The following is a 17,350-nucleotide window of genomic DNA, read 5'->3' on the forward strand; positions in this document are numbered from 1 at the left end:
GAGGGGAAGAGAGTGGGTTGTGGAGAGAGAACCTGGGGGGAATTGGAGGGGAAGAGAGTGGGTTGTGGGTATGATCAAGATACCTTAGATACATGAATTTCACAGAGTACATAAGAATACTAATTCTGTTAAAATCTTTTTCTTTTTAATGGGATCTCCCTCTCTCTCCCCGTTGGTGGGGGTAGCTCCTGCCTAAAAGCAGTCCCACAAATAGGACATGTAACCCAAGCCAGAGCTGTTGCTCTCTCTGAGGTCCTCGTGGTCGCCACTGTCAGAAAGCTTTGTTTCTGAAGGTGTTGGATGGATGTGGCATAGCTGTCACCCATAGGACGTGCCTCCATCCTTAGAGAAGTCCAACAGCACGCCTTCCTTCCGGCAGACTGGCCGATGGCAAGACGTCATGTTGTTCTCACTGCCGATTCGTCCCCAGTACTGCAGGAATCTAAATGCAAACACACATTCTCTCTCAGAAGGACAGACCAAAGATGTCACTCAGGTCCTGTGAGTGTCAACTGTGTGACAGACATGAGAGAAATGTGACTTACTTTGCGCCTCTGAGATCTAAGTCTTGAGTAATAGCTTGTCTGACAGTGGACCCCCCAAAATAGAGTGCAGTGTTCTCCGCGAGGATCCCGCACTCTGTACATGTGCTTCCACCTTCTAAGGACATCCACAAGTCAGGCTTGATCTCCTCACTGTCAAAGCGCTCCTTCAGGAAAGTCTGTGGAGGTGGTGGAAGTGTCAGGAGATGCAGTTAAAGATAATGATTTCAGGTAGAAATGATGGTATTTTACCCAACAAAGTTGCTTGGACTTAAACATAACAGGACTGATTTCAGTGTCTTTGCAAAGATATGTTTGAAAGACAGTAGATTATGCTCATAACTTTACTTTCTACAGTATACTAAAGATAATTTAAACTGCTTAAATGAAATGTAATAGTTAGACTTTTATTTTTTTAAGGTATAAAAATGTAAACTTCTAACACATCAAAATGCAGATTCAAGGTCAAAGTATCAGTATCTTTTTAATATAATCTTGTTGTTGTTGTTGTTGTTGTTGTTTTTTGGGGGGGTCAAGACAGAGTTTCTCTGTGTAGCCCTGGCTGTCCTGGAACTCACTCTGTAGACCAGGCTGGCCTCGAACTCAGAAATCCACATGCCTCTGTCTCCCAAGTACGGGGATTAAAGGCATGTGCCACCACCGCCCCTTTAATATAATCTTAAATGCAAAATCAGAGTAACTTAAATAATGGCTATAGAGAATCATGAGGCAATCTTTTTTCTGTTCAAATAATAAAATAAAATAAAATAAAATAAAGATATAAAATAATTTGGCTATCCTAGAAACATAACTAAGACCAAACACATAAATACTATATTTTACAGACCTTAAATTCCAGAAAATTTATATTATCCAGAGAAGGGAAGTGACATAATTTTATCTTTTTCTAGGGGACATAGACTTGCAATTGCAGTAAAAGCAATATGTATCTCTATATACTTCTATACATTTCCCCAGTTCTATAAGAGAGTTCTATTTTGTGTGGTTAAATGATTTAAGTAAGTCTCATTTCCTCAAACATGGAGCCCAATCGACCCTGTAATTAAAGGCATGCACACGCAAGCCCATCTGCCTTTACTTCACTAATGGTGAGAAAATGAGTAGGATTTTTTATAAATGAATGTTCATATGTAGGAACACGAGCCTGAAAAAAACGCATGGCTGACCACACATGCTCTCATTACAAGACTGAATTAGAGTTCACAATGCAGGCTCATAGAATTTCTTATCTAAGAAATACTAATGACATCTGAATGTTCATATGAGGTCTCAGGCCTCTCTTTAGACACAGATGAGCAATATCTTCAAATTTTATTTTCAACATTTGCTAGGCTTCAATTATTTGTACTTTTTTTTTTTTTTTTTGAGATAGGATTTCCTGTTCAGGCTGCCCTGGAACTCACTGTACAGTCCAGGAGCCATGATCTCCGGCAGTTGTACTGTTTTAGCTGGGACATTTTCCCATTATTGAAATGATGTAATGTCTCTGCTTATTTATAGAAACAAAATGCATGTGTGGCATCTTTGTTCAGAAGCTTCACTGGATTTACATATTGAACTATTATATCAAAAATGACTCAGCTCCATTTCAGTTTTTAATAAGTTAGACCATAGTATTTTCTGGAAAATTTCTGGGATAATAGTGTCATTCTCCTTTGTACCAAGTGTAAAAGTAAGCTCTTTTTAAAAAGGCAAATAGTGACTTTAAATTGAGTGCTTTTTGTTTTTTTAAAGAAAAAAGCTGGACAGAGTGGCATATACCTTTAATTCCAGCATTTGAGAAACAGAGTCAGGCATATCTATTAGTGTGAGGTCAGCCTGGTGTACACAGAGCTACACAGTGAGACAGACAAGGGAGGAGCTCTAGGAGGGAAAGGCAAACACAGAGAAGCAGGGACAGAGAAATATAACCTTGCTACAAACTCTTATGCATAAACACTGGTCCTGGGCCAGCCTGCAAGGGGACAGTTCAACAGTACCTTCAGGGTGTGACTTAAGTAGCAGTTTGGCCCTGAGTAGCCTGGGTCACAGATACACTGTTCCTTTAGGCAGTCTCCGTGGCCTCCACAGTTGTCCAAACATCCAGGGCCAAGGTAGAAATTGTCAATTGCCCACTGCACATCTGAGTACTTTTGGTAGAACCTAAATCTTACAGGACTGTTCACAAATACAAAGGAATGAAAAACAAAAGTTAATTTTATTCAGAGTCATTTTAGTATACACACACACACACATATGTGTAAATACATACACACACACATTCTCAGTGCTTATGAGAAAAAAAACCACCGAGGTTATCTCTGTGGATGAACTGAGTTAATAAAAATGTATTCTGACCACTTGAAACTTCCAGTTTCTAGTAATGGAACTGTGTAGCTGCTTTCAACACAATTCTGTAGAAATTTGCAAAACAAGTAAAAATCAGTGGGGACTGTTTCAAACAAAGGATTATCTTCTAGTGCACTCTAGAATCATAACTCAGATTCCTTTTTCTTGTTTTGTAAAATTAAATTTTAGGGTTGTATACAAAGTGTCTGACCCTTACTTATACTTTGTTCCAATTCATTCCAATTCATTTTTCCTCCCCAGCCCCCCTCCCCCATGCTCTTCCTCCTCTGGCTGGTTCCCCTCCCCCATACTCTTCCTCCTCTGGCTGGTTCCCCTCCCCCATGCTCTTCCTCTTCTGGCTGGTCCCCTTTCTTCTGGTTATTTCCAATTCCTGCTTCATTATTACTGAATTCCATTACCTTCAGTATCCCACACTTTTCTTGAAATCCTTCCCTCTCCTCTCACGATCTTCTTTCTAGTTTTGTGATCCCTTTTACACTATCCCCCCCCCCCCCCAGGGACATGCATGGCAGGTTTTAAACCTAGGTTCTGTAGATGAAACAAAACTTGCAGTGTTTGGCTTAGTTTGCTTATCATAATGATTTCCAGCTGTATCAATTTTCTTGCAGATGTCATGATTTTATTTTATTTTTTGGTAGCTGCATTAAATTTCATGGTGGGTATGTACCACATTAAAGTATTTATTCGCCACTTTATCTGTATAGGTGTTTTGCGTGCATGAATGTCTGTGCATCATATGTGTGCACTGCCTGCAGAGGCCAGAAGAGGGCAGTGGAGAGTCTTGGCTCTGTTTCTTGGTTATTGTCCCCAAGGCATCATAAACAAGGATCTGCAAGGATACTATGTATGTTGTTGCAGCATCCTCTTATTGTATATCCTAGAGTTGTATAATTGGGTCATACGGTACTTTTCAATGTTTTGAGGAATCTGTTATACTGAGTTCCATTGTGTCTGTGAAGTTTACACCCCCAATAGCAATGAATATTAGTCCCTCTTGTAACTTCACCAGCATTTGTTGTTATTGCTTAAAAATACTTTTATATCTGTCTGTCTGTCTATCTGGTGTGTGTGTGTGTGTGTGTCACAGTCACAGTGTGCATGTGGAAGTCAGAAGAAAATTTGGAGTTGGTTCTTTCCATTCACCATATGGGTTCCAAGGATGGCTTGGTAGCAAGTACATCTACCCTCTGAGCCACCCTACATACCCCCATTTGCTGTCTTGATGCCATTTTGGATGGGGTGACATGGAATCTCAAAGCAATCTTAGTTTAGAGTTTTCTGTTGGCTGAGGATATTTAAGACTTTTTTTTCAAGTATTTATTGACCATTTGTGTTTCTTGTTTTGAGAACTGTCTTTTCAATTAATTGGCCCATTTATTGATTGGATGGACAAGATGAACTGAACTTCAGTGGTTGTGGAAACATTTAGATTGGCTAATTACACTTCTGAAATTATGTAGGAGGTGAGTGAAGTCCGCGACAAAGTCTTGTTAGTGTGCATACAGCCTTCAGGCACTCAGCACACAGCAACTTCTCAGTTCCTAGAAGAGTACCAACATTCTCAGAGGAACTATGGTAATTAGAAAACAATTTTGAAAGGGTTATATTAAAGGACAATTTCCCAGAGATTTTTAATTTCATCATGGCTCTTCTCTGTCTTCTGGGTAAAAGAAAAACAAAGGCTCTAATTAACCTTATATTAAAATAAGCCACACGATTCTGGTTTAAAAATGCAGAAGTAAAGAACTTTCTAGGGCAATGTAAATGTTCTATATCTCATTTTATGTGGTGAGTGCATTGGTAACACACAACAGTAGAAGTCTTTTATCTGAACAAATGTTATATTTGCATACTATGTAAATTACATATAGAATAAATATACATAGTGTGATAATACACAACATACACACACATGAAAAAGAGATACATACAACACATATACACACAACACATGAGAGAGAGAGAGACAGACAGGCAGACAGAGAGAGAGAGAGAGAGAGAGACAGACAGACAGACAGAAAGAGAATTACAAAGTGGCTTAGGAATTGGCTAATTTGTACCAATAGGATTCAACAGGGTTCTTGTTCTGGCTCTCTAAGAAAGAAAACAATCTCCTCTCCCACCAGACATAGTAAAGAAGTATTCTGGTCTAGTTTTCTGGCAGTCATCATCTAGTCAACAGGGGACCATCTCTGAGCTGACAATATCACCAGTTCTATTGATAAAGGGATAATGAGTAAGAGAGCGAGACAATGGGGTCCTTGAAATAATGTAAAGGGACGGTTTATTGTTATATTTATTTGTATGGGGATGTGCATGTGTGTGCATGTGTGTGCAAGCACTCATGCCAGGGTGTCGATTGTAGTCGCAGAGATCTAACTCTGGTCCTCAGGTTTGGCAGTAAGGGTCTTTACCTGCTGGGCCATTTCCTTAAGTCTTAAAGCCATTATTAAATTTGCAAACCAACCAGTCTCAGAGCCTACTCATCTTTACAGTTTTTGTTATAAGGTATTTTAAAACGTTTTAATTTTCACTATGTGCATATGTATATCTCTATGGGTAGAGTCTGGAGATCCTCTGTGCCTGGAGCCTGGGGTTGTGAGCCACCCAGTGTGGGTGCTGGGAACCACACTTGGGTTTGCCCCCAGAGCAGTCCATGTTATTAACTGCTGAGCTGTCTCTCAAGCCCCAGGATGTTTCCTTTTTAATTGAACCACTGTGTGTGTGTGTATATATTTTTTTTTTGGGGGGGGGGTAACCTCCCAGCGTCTTAACTGCATAAGCTCTTCTGATCTATTCTAGGGAACTGATAATGTCGTCTATCGGACTAGACAGGCTGTGTGTATACTTGCCCTATTCAGAGCCTCCGTCCTGCTCATACATCATGGTCTGTTTCCTCACAAGCCTCTTTACTGAGCTAGACTCTATGATTAATTTAGTAGAAGCACACCTGTCATTTTGTTTAATGCATCTCTTTTCTAATTTTACAGTAGACGGGGAATCTTTGCAATCACCTTAAATTAAATTATCCACAGACTTTCCAGAGCATGGTTTCATCTACTGCTCTGGGCTAATAATACTTGACTGCAAGTGCAGAACATGATGCTCTGTGATAAGAGAAAAATGAAACCCACAAGCCATCTCTGACAGTGGCCTGAACGTAGGAGCTGTGAGCCTAGGGAGGCTGGGGTTTGCTGCCGGCTTGCCTAGGGAGGCTTGGGGGTTTGCTGCTGGCTCTCCTAGGAAGGCTGGGGGTTTGCTGCTGGCTCGCCTAGGGAGGCTGGGGGTTTGCTGCCAGCTCGCCTAGGGATTCAGAAGACACATTTAACCTGGAGCACAGTCACAAGGCCAGTAAGGTGTGTGACGTGTCTTTGCATCTGGCTCCAAGGTCATTAACGTTGCTCTCATCCTGGCTGATGACACTGGGGTATAGAAAAACGAAAGACCCGACAGGGACGTTTATTGAGGATCAAATCCTCCAAGTCTGAGGATTACAACATGAAATGTGCTCACCATGGATGTCACCAATTAGGGCCCGAGCACCAGGGAGGAAGAGAGCCCTTTATCCACATTCCGCGTAATTTAAGATTTGCCGGCAGTACCCGTGCTGCCTCCTGGGTGTGCAGCCTATTTTAACTTTCTACTTACTTCCCCACGAAGCTTTCGGGAAGCGGGTAGGTGATCCTTTTCCACCCTTTAGTTGGGAAGAACACAGACGGCTGAGAAACGCTTCCAGAACACTTTGGATCGGCAGGTAAGCACTGGGGGACTAGGTAACTCCAGCTCACGCCAAAGTCAGTAGAGAATTGCACATGAATTTGATTCTGGGCAATTTTTTCAGGCACTTTGCATCCAACAGAGATCTAATAAACAGAAAATGAAGATTATCAAGGCATTAAAAGCATATTACAGATTTCAGCCCCAAAGAATTGGCAGTAAGAAAGGCCCAGATCCCTGGATATCTACCACCTGTATTTTCAAGTTCATTATTTGTTTTGCTGGTGGACAGGGGACATTGGCATGGTTGCCCAAGGTGACAAACTGTAGAAAGTGCCAAGTACATTGTGTAAGGATTTGGGAGAAAGGCTAGACGCACGCTGGCTGGTTTCCTTGGAAGGCCTGGGCCCGTGCTTACAAATTGTTTTGCTAATGGTCTGGCACTTACGTTTGGCAGAGTAGCTGACCAAGAAGGATTGCTAACAGCCTTACTAATTTTAGCATTTTGTCATCTAATTTATAACTCTCAATAAATCACTTTCACTGACAAGCAAGATACAGTGGAACAAGATAACAGAAGCACAGGGCCTTCAATGTGCCATAGTGTGGCAGCTCTGCAAGTCCAAAGGGACTGAGGTGGACAGAACACCTCAGGATCAATCCAGGCCAACATGTCAGTCAGAGCTCTTCCTGGCATGAGTCCTAACCATAATGCTGGAGTCTATCATTCTTGTTCTGCAGAAACATCTGAATGAGCTTCTAGAAGAAGTACAAATAACTATTATAGCTTTACTCTTATAAGGAAACAATGTACCCTTTATTTTTTTTGACAGAGTTTTACCATGTAGCCTTAGCTCGCCTGAAACTCACTATATAGACGAGCTGTCCTTGAACTCCCAGAGGTCTGCTTCCTCCTCTGCTTCCCAAGTGCCTGGATTGAAGGTGGGTACTACCACACCCAGCCAACTTAATTTTTATTTAGTGATTTAGTAAGTTACAATCAGTATCTTACATTTTTAAACCAATATTTTGTTCTATAAGTGTATAATCCTGATTGTAAATATTTGCTTTTATATAAACTCTGAAATTTTCCCTTGAAATAGTATAGAAGTACAATATTTTCTAGTTATTAAGTAATATTTAGGTGAGCTATATATTACCTTAACATTATGTTTTATCTTTCAAAGCATATATTAAGTCAATGAAATCTTAGATGGTTCTTATTAGCTTGCTAATGTATGGTTACTTATGCGATTGAGACCATGGTCATTTTACCTTGAATTGCATGATCCAGTTCTCAGTGGGAGTCAGGTCATGTGTCACTACATACACCTCTCGTCCATCATGGCTGCCACAGAGCATGACACCATCTGGGGAGTCACAGAATCTTTCTACTGTACAGTCATCATGGAAAAGCCAATTCTCATTTACTGAAAAAAAAAAAAGATTAAAAAATACATGATAGATTTAGCAAGGACTTAAAGTAAATATTCATGTTAACCAAGTCCTAGAATTAAGTACAAATCTCTTCTATATGCAATATATCACATAAAATAGAAACTAGTATAAACATTTATTAACTGACAGGTATATAGTGTATTTTTTGAGGGGTAGGATGGTTAAGACAAGGTCTCACTTTACAGATCAGGCTGACTTCAAACTCAGGACTGATCCTCTTACTTTAGTCTTTTGTTTGTTAAGACTACAAGCATGTACTACCATGCCTAACTCCTCAATGTATTGTAAAATAAATTGTGTGTCATCCATCCATCCATCTATTCATCTGTTCATCTGTTCATCATCTATCTATCCATTTACCCATCCATCATCCATCCATCTATTCATCATCCATCTATCCATCCTTCTACCACCCATCCACCCACCCACCCATCCATCCATCCAACCTTCCATCTATTCATCATCCATCCATCCATCCTATCCATTATCTATCCATCTATCATCCATCATCTATCTTTTTTTTGGAGACAAGGTTTCATTCTATAGCCCAGTTTGTCTTGGAATGAATGATGTAGCCCAGGGTGGCCTGAAACACATGGTTATCCTCCTGTCTCTGCCTCCTGAGGGTTAAAATTATAGGTAGAAGCCACTATGTCCAGCTCAATATTTATCACTAACCATAGGTACTATGTTATTAAAAGATCATTAGAATTTATTCAATATACATAGCAGAACTGTTTCAAGTGATTCCTGTTTCCCTCTTCACTGGAAATACTCTAACAGGATGAATACTTTTGGAGGCTCAGACAGTATTTGAGAAAAACTAAGCTTTGTATTGTGTAGTTAGTCACAAGACTACATTAGAATCCTAATATTTTAAGTTGAACTTAACCTGGTAAAAATTAAGGTATAATATAAAGAGATTATTTAAGAAGCTCAGATTAAGATGGGTATGGTGGCATATACTGTAATCCTAATACTTTGGAGTTAAGGGTAACCTTGGCTACATAGCAAGCTTGAGCAGCCTGGGCTACATAAGACTGTGTCAACAACACAAAACATCAACAAAAAAGAGACTGACTATCTGTAAAATGCTAAGTTTATCTCACTATTGTCCTTTATACTTGAATATTTAGGTATGTATAGTGAAGTATTCTAGAAAAGTATTTTTTTAAAACAATTTCAAACTTTCTAAACCAGATCAACAGTAACTCTTTGAGGAATTGTACTGAGCAAAAAGTCTAAAGGTGAAACAAATTTAGAAGACTCTTTAAGTACTTTAAGAAGCATGGTTGTGAATTATTATTGCAGAATACATCTTCTGTATTGAGCTCCATTTTTCTACCTAAATGTGAAAACACATTTATATGCATAGATACTCACCTCCTTCACAGTTCCATCTATCTAACCATCCATGCATCCATTCATCAGTCATCTATTTATCTATCCATGCATTCATCTACCAATCATCTATCCATTCATCCATCTATCTATTCATCTACCCATCCATCAATCATCTGTCTGTCTATCTATCTATCTATCTATCTATCTATCTATCTACCTACCTACCTACCTACCTACCTACCTACCTACCTATCTGTTTATATTTTAGTCAGTCTATTTGGTGTTGCTAGTTTAGAATTATCAATGTAGCTCGGGCTATGCTTGAGCTTGAAATATGCCTGCCTTAGCCTCCTGGGTATTGTGATTGTAGGCCTGTATCATTATGCCCAGTAGGAAGAGGTTATTTTATATTATATTTGTTAGCTAGTAAAGTTAGAAATGAAAAATAAATAAATAATGTAAGTTGTAGCTAGTTGATGATATACTTCAATCTCATAGTTTCAACTTTCAACGCTTCCCAGCTAGACTCCTGTCTACAATGGAGAGACTTAACAGGCACAACTGGAGGCTTGGGGCAGGTATGTGCGTAGCAGAGGCAGCTGGCCTCAGAGATCCAGAGAGGCCAAGGGGCTTTCCTGTAACTCAGTATATGTACAGTGAGTCTACTTTTGGTTAGAGCACATGTGCCTGCAGAACAACACAGTGCTGGGACTTGTATGGCTGGATGGGATCCCTTTATTATCTGTGTCTTCATTCTGAGGGCTTTGGAGTCACAGACAGAGGACCCAGAGTCAAGGCGAATGAACAGTCCAACTCCAGTGATTCTCAGAGCCAGATTCCCTATGGGCGCCTTCCCTTGGATGCTGCAGACAGAGTGAAAGGTTCCTCAGTGAGCTGCCAGTCTCCTGCACTCATAGAGCTGGTATGTAACTCTGATTTATATTGGCTTTTGTCACTACAGAAGTAATATTTAAATTATTCTGATTGTAAATGTACTTATGTAAAGTATCGCGCAGGGAAACAGTAGATGAGTGACTTAGCAAAGTCCTGAGTCAGATCTATGTGAGGGACTCTCAGTAGCAGCTTTCTCCCCCTCTCTTCCTCCACCTCCCATTTTTCTCTTTCTCTCTGTACTCAGGCCTTTCTGAGCAGGGGCTGCAGGCGCACTGCCTCACCCAGCTAAACCTTAGGGAATAAGGACGTTTGCTAAAGATGAGGCACTTGGAGCCTTTTCCATTTGCCAGGGTGGAGTTGGTTATTGTTTGCAGTTACACCTGTGCCACATGATATCCTAATGAATGAAATAAAATTAATTACTGCAAAGATTCATCAATAGCAAATTATAAAGTATAATGGAGTTTAAAATCAGTAAAAATTTATCTTCTAAGACACATAAGGACTTGAAACAACAACCCCCCAAAAGGCAGCCTACAAAATACATCTAATTTGAGACCCCAACTTTGTTAAAATATTTGTTTAAGGCATATAAAACACTGAAGCTATTTTATAAATAGCGATATTGGTTATCCCCTGGGTGATTCTAATTTACGTCCTCATGATTTTCTATATTTTTCCTCAATTTTATAACCTGAACATAATTTATTGCTTTTATAACAAAACATTATTAATTCAGTATTTTAAGTTACTAAAATTCCTTAAATTAAAATTTTCCCTAGGTATATCTTTTCTCTGGAAACTTTTTATTATTGTAAAATTGGCCACATGCCATATTTTGGAGGCCGGGCTAAGCAGGATGAGACACAGTGTCTTACTGTCTGGATGGTTGTTGTCACTGCTGGGTAGACTTACAGTGTGAGGAGGAGACAGATATTTAAACATCACCAGCATGTATCTGACAACACTGCTTTACCTAATACTATCAATACATGTGGGATGGCAAACCACAAACTTAATATAAGATACCACCTTAAACTTATTTTAGTGCTATAAAATGAAAAGCATTCAGAGGAAAATGGGGTGCAGTTCCCACAGTCGCCAGCATCACTGACCTATCCTGGCTGAGGACCAAGGATAAGAAGGGAGACCTACGGCAAGCGGACCCTGAGACATGATCTGAAATATGAAATGCTATTGTGAATGTGCCTGACTTGCAGAAAACAAAACATTCTGCCTTTAGATGCTAAGAAAGGAACCAGGAGGGTGAGGCAGGAGGATCACTGTGAGTTTGAGGGCGGTCTGAGCTTCCTGCTGAGTTCTAGGGCAGCCTGAACTACAGAGAAAGACCCTGACCCAAACACCATCAGCAGCAATAGGAAAGGTAGGAAATAGGAAACAGAAACAAAACATATATGTTCTCTAATGACAGTAAAGAGATTGATGTCTAATGGGAATGCTGACAGTACAAAAGAATGATGTTCTCCCTTTTGTTTTTACAGCATCCAAACACTTGGAAAGGACCCAGTTTCACTTGTGATAAGCCTCGCCCCTCAACTGCTTTTAAATGTACTTTGTCCAGTGTTCTTGAGCAAATCACCTGAAGTTTTGTCTTCTAAGAACATGTCAAAGGCAATTCTCCCAACAGGGCCAGCGTCTGCAGGGGAGCGCTCATGCTGAGGTACTGGGGCGCTGCTGAATGTATCCAGCATGACCGTCCTCTGGTCAGCAGAGCCTGAGATGAGGACATTGTCAATGGCCCAGTCATTCTGGTCAAGGCCATCATGTCGTGGCTGCCACCAGCGGAAGCGAGTGGCAATCTCTTTAGCATCAGGAGGGAGAAGGATATTCACAAATCTAACAGAAAATGGTGAGAGTGGGGGAAAATATTTGTTAAATATTTCATATGAGGATAAGATCTGAAACAGCACTAAGCAACAGTATATCCCAAGGCGGTGAGGACATTATTTAAATCTCTCTCTCTCTCTCTCTCTCTCTCTCTCTCTCTCTCTCTCTCTCCCCTGCTCCCTCTCCTTCTCCCTCCCTCCCCCTCCCTCTCCCCTCTCTCCATTTGCACATGAAATATGTATGTTGGCAAGTGGAGGCCAGAGGTCAATGTTTGAGTGTCTTCTTCAATTGCTCTCCACTTTATCTTTTGAGACAGGGTCTCTCACTGCCTGGAGCTCACTGACTGGCTGACTAGAGAGCTCCAGGGATCCTGTCTACCTTCCCATCATTGAGCTTACAGGTGGATACCACTAGACCTAGCTTTTAAATGAACACCAGGAATCCAATTTGGTTCCTAACATGCTTGCACGGCAAACACTTTACCAACTAAGCTGTTTCCCTGGCCCCCAAACAAACTAAAAAATAGTTTTATTACATTTGAATTTGTTCCACTGAATTTTGATCACACTCATCCTCAGCTCCTCCCTCTAGCTCCTCCCAGATACACCCCCATCTCCCTACTCTTCCTCTTAAAATAACACATCAACTCCTGGGCGTGGACCCTGGTTAACAGGCTTTGTTTTTACAAGTCCTTAAACTAGAGAAACAGAACGTAAACAACGAAAGCCACCCATAGCTATCTATCCATTTGAGTTGCCTGTGGACCTTAAACATCTGCAACCCTGGGTAGGTAGCTGTGGGTCTACACTACTCTGAGAGATACAAGCCAATCTTAACCTTATTTTTCCTGCTCCATAAGTGTTGGTTTCAGCCTTCTTTCTTTCCTCCTTGGCACTTTGCTTTTTATTTTAGCCTGCTAAGTGCAAGCAACAGGCTAGGAATATGGACACCAGCTTGTGGTAGAATGTTGAGCCTCAGCCTGAACGTAAGCAGGCCTCAGTTGCATGTGGTACAGACAATGCTTTGCTAATGGGCTTCATCAGAAGGAGGACTGACGGAGAATTGCTAACAACCTCAGCTCGTCTTCTGACTTAGTCACCAAGGACGGATAGCTTAATGCCCCAATACAAACTCAGCATGCAGATATGAGGCTTACATTTACAACTGCAATTAAAAAATACTCATTGCAAACCAGCAATATAACCACACATTTTATTCAGAGCTCATAGGACTTGGGGAAACATGTCCTTAGTTTTCTCCCTGTGTAGAGATCCCTGTCCTTTTCTCTCTTGTTCCAGCTGTCTTTCAAGAGCAGCCTCTTAAGTCCTAAAATCCCCATCCACATTAATCTTGGGATGGATCCTATAGCTAAGAGCTGTATCAATAGTTGCTTTAATCTTTGCCTTCCACATTAAAGAGGTGTAGCGATTTTCCTTTTGTTGACACAGCATTTCCTTGTTAAGTTTTTTTCTTTTCAGGGTTGAGGGCTTGGCACATGCTAGACAGTGCTCTGCCACTGAGCCGCCTGCTCGGCCATCCTGCTGTTGTTCTGTGTCTTTTTTAGGTTACACCTGCCCAGCATAGTAGGTTGTATTCTGGGTAGCAACCAACTAAGGGTGCATGTAAATGGGCTTCGGACACTTCAAGCTCTTTGTGCATTCTTGGGCCTATGAAGGACATTAGTGTTGACACTAAGGAAGGAAAATGTGATCTGTGAATCCCATGCCCTCAAATACGTTGTTCCTGGGTGCTAGAAGACCAGCAGATTTGAGGCAGGCCTCTCCGAGGTTTATTTCTTCATGTGTCTTAATGTTAGAGCTCATCTGCTCATCTCCTTTTAAAAATTATTCCTATTGTGTGTGTGCATGTGCTAGTGTGGGTATGCAGATGCCTCTGTCCATGCATGGGCATGTGGAGGCCAGAGGAAGAGGCTAGGTGTCTTGCTAGATCCCTCTTTGCTTTATTCCCTTGAGACAGAAATACTTCAAATAGTTTACCTCTTTCCCTTTTCTTTTCTTTTTTTCAAATTTATTCTTTGAGAATGTTACATGCTATATTTTGATCATATTCATTCTCCTTTCTCCAACCCTTCCCAGATCCTTTTCTACCTCCCTTCTGACCCAACTCCACACTCTGTTCTCTTTCCCTATGCAATTGTTTGTGTTGGTTGACTACTGGTCACAGGGTCTGCTGTGGAATATGTCTGATGCACCAAGTGCCACTCCACTAAAGAAATTTCTGTTCCCTCTCCCAGAAGCAATCCAATGCCAATAGCTCCTTGTGTCTGAGGTGGGATTTTGTGCCCAGCCCCCTCCTCTATGCTGGGTTTTGTCTGGCTTAAGATTGTGCAGGTCTTCTGCATGCTGTCTTTGTCTCCATGAGCTCATATGTCCCTGCTATGTCTGGAAAACACAGAGTTCAAGAGAACTCACCCTCCCTGTGGATCTTACAATCCTCTGCCCCATCTTCTCCATAGATTACTGAGCCTCGAGGGGAGGAGGGTAACTGTGCCGGACCTGAGGGGTCTCAATGAACGCTAGAGACAGCAACTCGACTCGACTCACCAGGGGTCTGGAGCCAGCTCAAGACATTAAAGCCAGAACCAGTAGCCCAACATTCAAAAGGGGCTGTGACTTTGATCCGCCCTCCTGCCTGGAGTCTTAGCCTTGATATGCTCGATTCCTATTCTCACTTATGTGCTAAAAGACATGACTGTTTCGCCTCTAAGTATATATATCCCGTTTCACTAAGTAAAGATTACACCTCGATAAGCATTCTTTCCTGGTGTCGCTTCTTTGTCCCCCCTACCCGCTTATCTTCACAGAACCTCGAGTTCCCCCGTTCGTGAATTACCCACGGTATGAAGTGAAGCTGCGGGTCGGTTTCCTTCAGGTAACTCCTGACTCAACATTCTTCTTCGATTTCATTTCCCTTTCTTTTTTCCTGCTTTTGTTGAGATGGGGTCTCACTATGTTGTCCAATATACGCTCTCCAAGGATCCTTCTACCTCAGCCAACAGTTACTGAGACCTCAGATGGCACCACTTCATCTGGCCCCTCTGACTTTTCTAAATGGCACCAACAACTGCTTTTGGCCTTCCTAACATGTTTAGAAATTTATACATGATGGATGTTTAGGGTTTTAAAAGAACTTAGTATGTCCTAGGCATCTTAAGGATATTCCATGTTACTGTTTTCTTATGTATACTGGGTAGGTACTTTGTAAACAAACGTTTGTGTTTCTCTAAATATTTTTGAAATTATCATATACTCAGCCTTCACTTTTTTTTTCCTGCAAAGCTTATTCACTTTTGGCATTTTAATCTAGCAATTAATCTTACTTTGGATGTAAAAGTTAATTGTTCTTAATATAAAAACTCTGATTAGTGATTGTGGTTTTTTCTGTCTCAGAGGTGTACTTTACTAATGTCACTGTAGTCCCCCTGCCCGGTCCCTGAAGACTGGTTACTGGTAGGCTTACTGAGCATTTTGAATGGTTACTGGGAGCCTTACTAACATTTTCCCTCAACATCCTAGTTGTTGAAGATAGGACAGATACGAACCCAGGTTTGCTGTACTGGTCATAGAAAATCTCCATCAGCAAGTTCCAGGTGATGCCTCCATTGACAGAGTACTCCAGCAGCACTCCCTGGTTACGGTTGCTTGGTGTAATGAGGCATCCGTACATGAAGTAAAATTGGATAAACTCAGCATTAGTGAGATTCAGATCCACAGTGACTAACAATCGGCTACAGCCCTAAGGAAAAGAAGCAGGGTAGGGAAAGAGCAACGGTAAGTAATCTTGATTTCAGATCCTGCAGATTTCAGCTCTTCTCTTTCGCTCTTTTAAGTATATATTTTGTAATGTAAGGTTCATGGTGTTGTGTTATTATCTCTCTTACACTTATCGCTCTGATTGCACTATTAGTTCTTATACCAGCTTCCAGCATGATGCTCAGCTCATGTTAGCTGAACTTTCAATTTTTAGTACTTGGGACTTATTAATATGTCTCATATACTTATATTATATCATATAGTCTAAGGAGGTTCCATATATATTATATATTATATTATATATTATATACTATATATTGTATAAGCAAATTAAAGTAAGTATGCTAAGTTTTTATTAATGTACTTTCAACTATTAGCATTTACTAAAAAGTACCAGTTATTAATGAAGTAACTTTTTTAACTGAAAATTTTTATTAGATATTTTCTTTATTTATATTTTAAATGCTATCACCTTTCCTGGTTTCCCCTCCAAAAACCCCCTATCCCTTCTCCCCTCCCCCTGCTCACTAACCCACCCACTCCCACTTCCCTGTCTTAGCATTCTCCTACACTGGGGCATCGAGCATGAAGTAACATTTTGACCTAACTATTTATTTTATTTTGTTTACATCTGTGTGTATAAATGTTGGATCCCCTGGAACTGGAGTTACTGACAGTTGTGACCCATCATGTGGGTGCTGGGAATCAAACTCAGGTCCTCTGGAAGCACAGCAAATGCTCTTAACCCCTGAGCCATCCCTCTAGCCTCCAGACATAACTATTTTTGATAAAATATTAAAAGTAACTACAACTGAAATACTTATATGATTTAATTATAATGAGAGTTGCAATGCCCTTTAAAATGTTTTAAAATTTATTTATTTATTTAAATGAGTGTGGTTGTCTTGTGTGAGTACACATGGATGCATGAGGTTAAGTTTTCTTTCTTTTTTTTATTTTTTTGTCATATTCTTTAAAATTTATAAAATATAACAATAAAGATGAGTATTATAAAAGTTGTTTGATATAAAACAACAATCAATTTAACAGTCTTATGTAGATGCTCGTCTATAGCAATAGTGAAAATACATTTTCCTCAATATAAATTTTAAATAACTCCAAATATATTAAATGTATACTTCAAAACATCTAGTATTTTCTACATCACTACTAGTATTTTCTTAAATGAACATAAATATATAAAGTCTTTTTGTTTGTTTTGTATTTAGTAGAGTTTAAAATCTTGGCTCTTACTGTGGTACAAGCCCAAAATAAGAACAATTTTTAGACACTGGGTTTCATTGTAATAAGGCTGTAAGAAATGGTGTGTGTATTGAGATGGTCTATCCATAAAGTCATTCACCAATGGTTTCAATGAACAATGGTTCTGCTTGGAGGGTGGCA

The 17,350-nt window shown here is 40.3% G+C and overlaps 1 protein-coding gene across 2 annotated transcripts in view; it reads right to left on the reverse strand.

The window, feature by feature from the left end:
* The window catches only part of Reln (reelin), a 457,134-nt gene that overhangs the window by 25,130 nt on the left and 414,654 nt on the right, over positions 1–17,350 (reverse strand). For both annotated transcript variants that reach the window (XM_031380095.1, XM_031380094.1), the window contains exons 49-55: positions 15,736–15,929; positions 11,926–12,182; positions 7,905–8,059; positions 6,561–6,775; positions 2,543–2,720; positions 546–721; positions 336–442 (exon numbers count right to left, since the gene is read on the reverse strand). In XM_031380095.1, coding sequence (XP_031235955.1) covers positions 336–442; positions 546–721; positions 2,543–2,720; positions 6,561–6,775; positions 7,905–8,059; positions 11,926–12,182; positions 15,736–15,929 — 1,282 coding nt within the window. The remainder of the gene's footprint in view (positions 1–335; positions 443–545; positions 722–2,542; positions 2,721–6,560; positions 6,776–7,904; positions 8,060–11,925; positions 12,183–15,735; positions 15,930–17,350) is intronic.

The sequence above is a fragment of the Mastomys coucha genome, unplaced genomic scaffold, assembly GCF_008632895.1.
Source record: "Mastomys coucha isolate ucsf_1 unplaced genomic scaffold, UCSF_Mcou_1 pScaffold19, whole genome shotgun sequence".
NCBI lineage: Eukaryota > Metazoa > Chordata > Mammalia > Rodentia > Muridae > Mastomys > Mastomys coucha.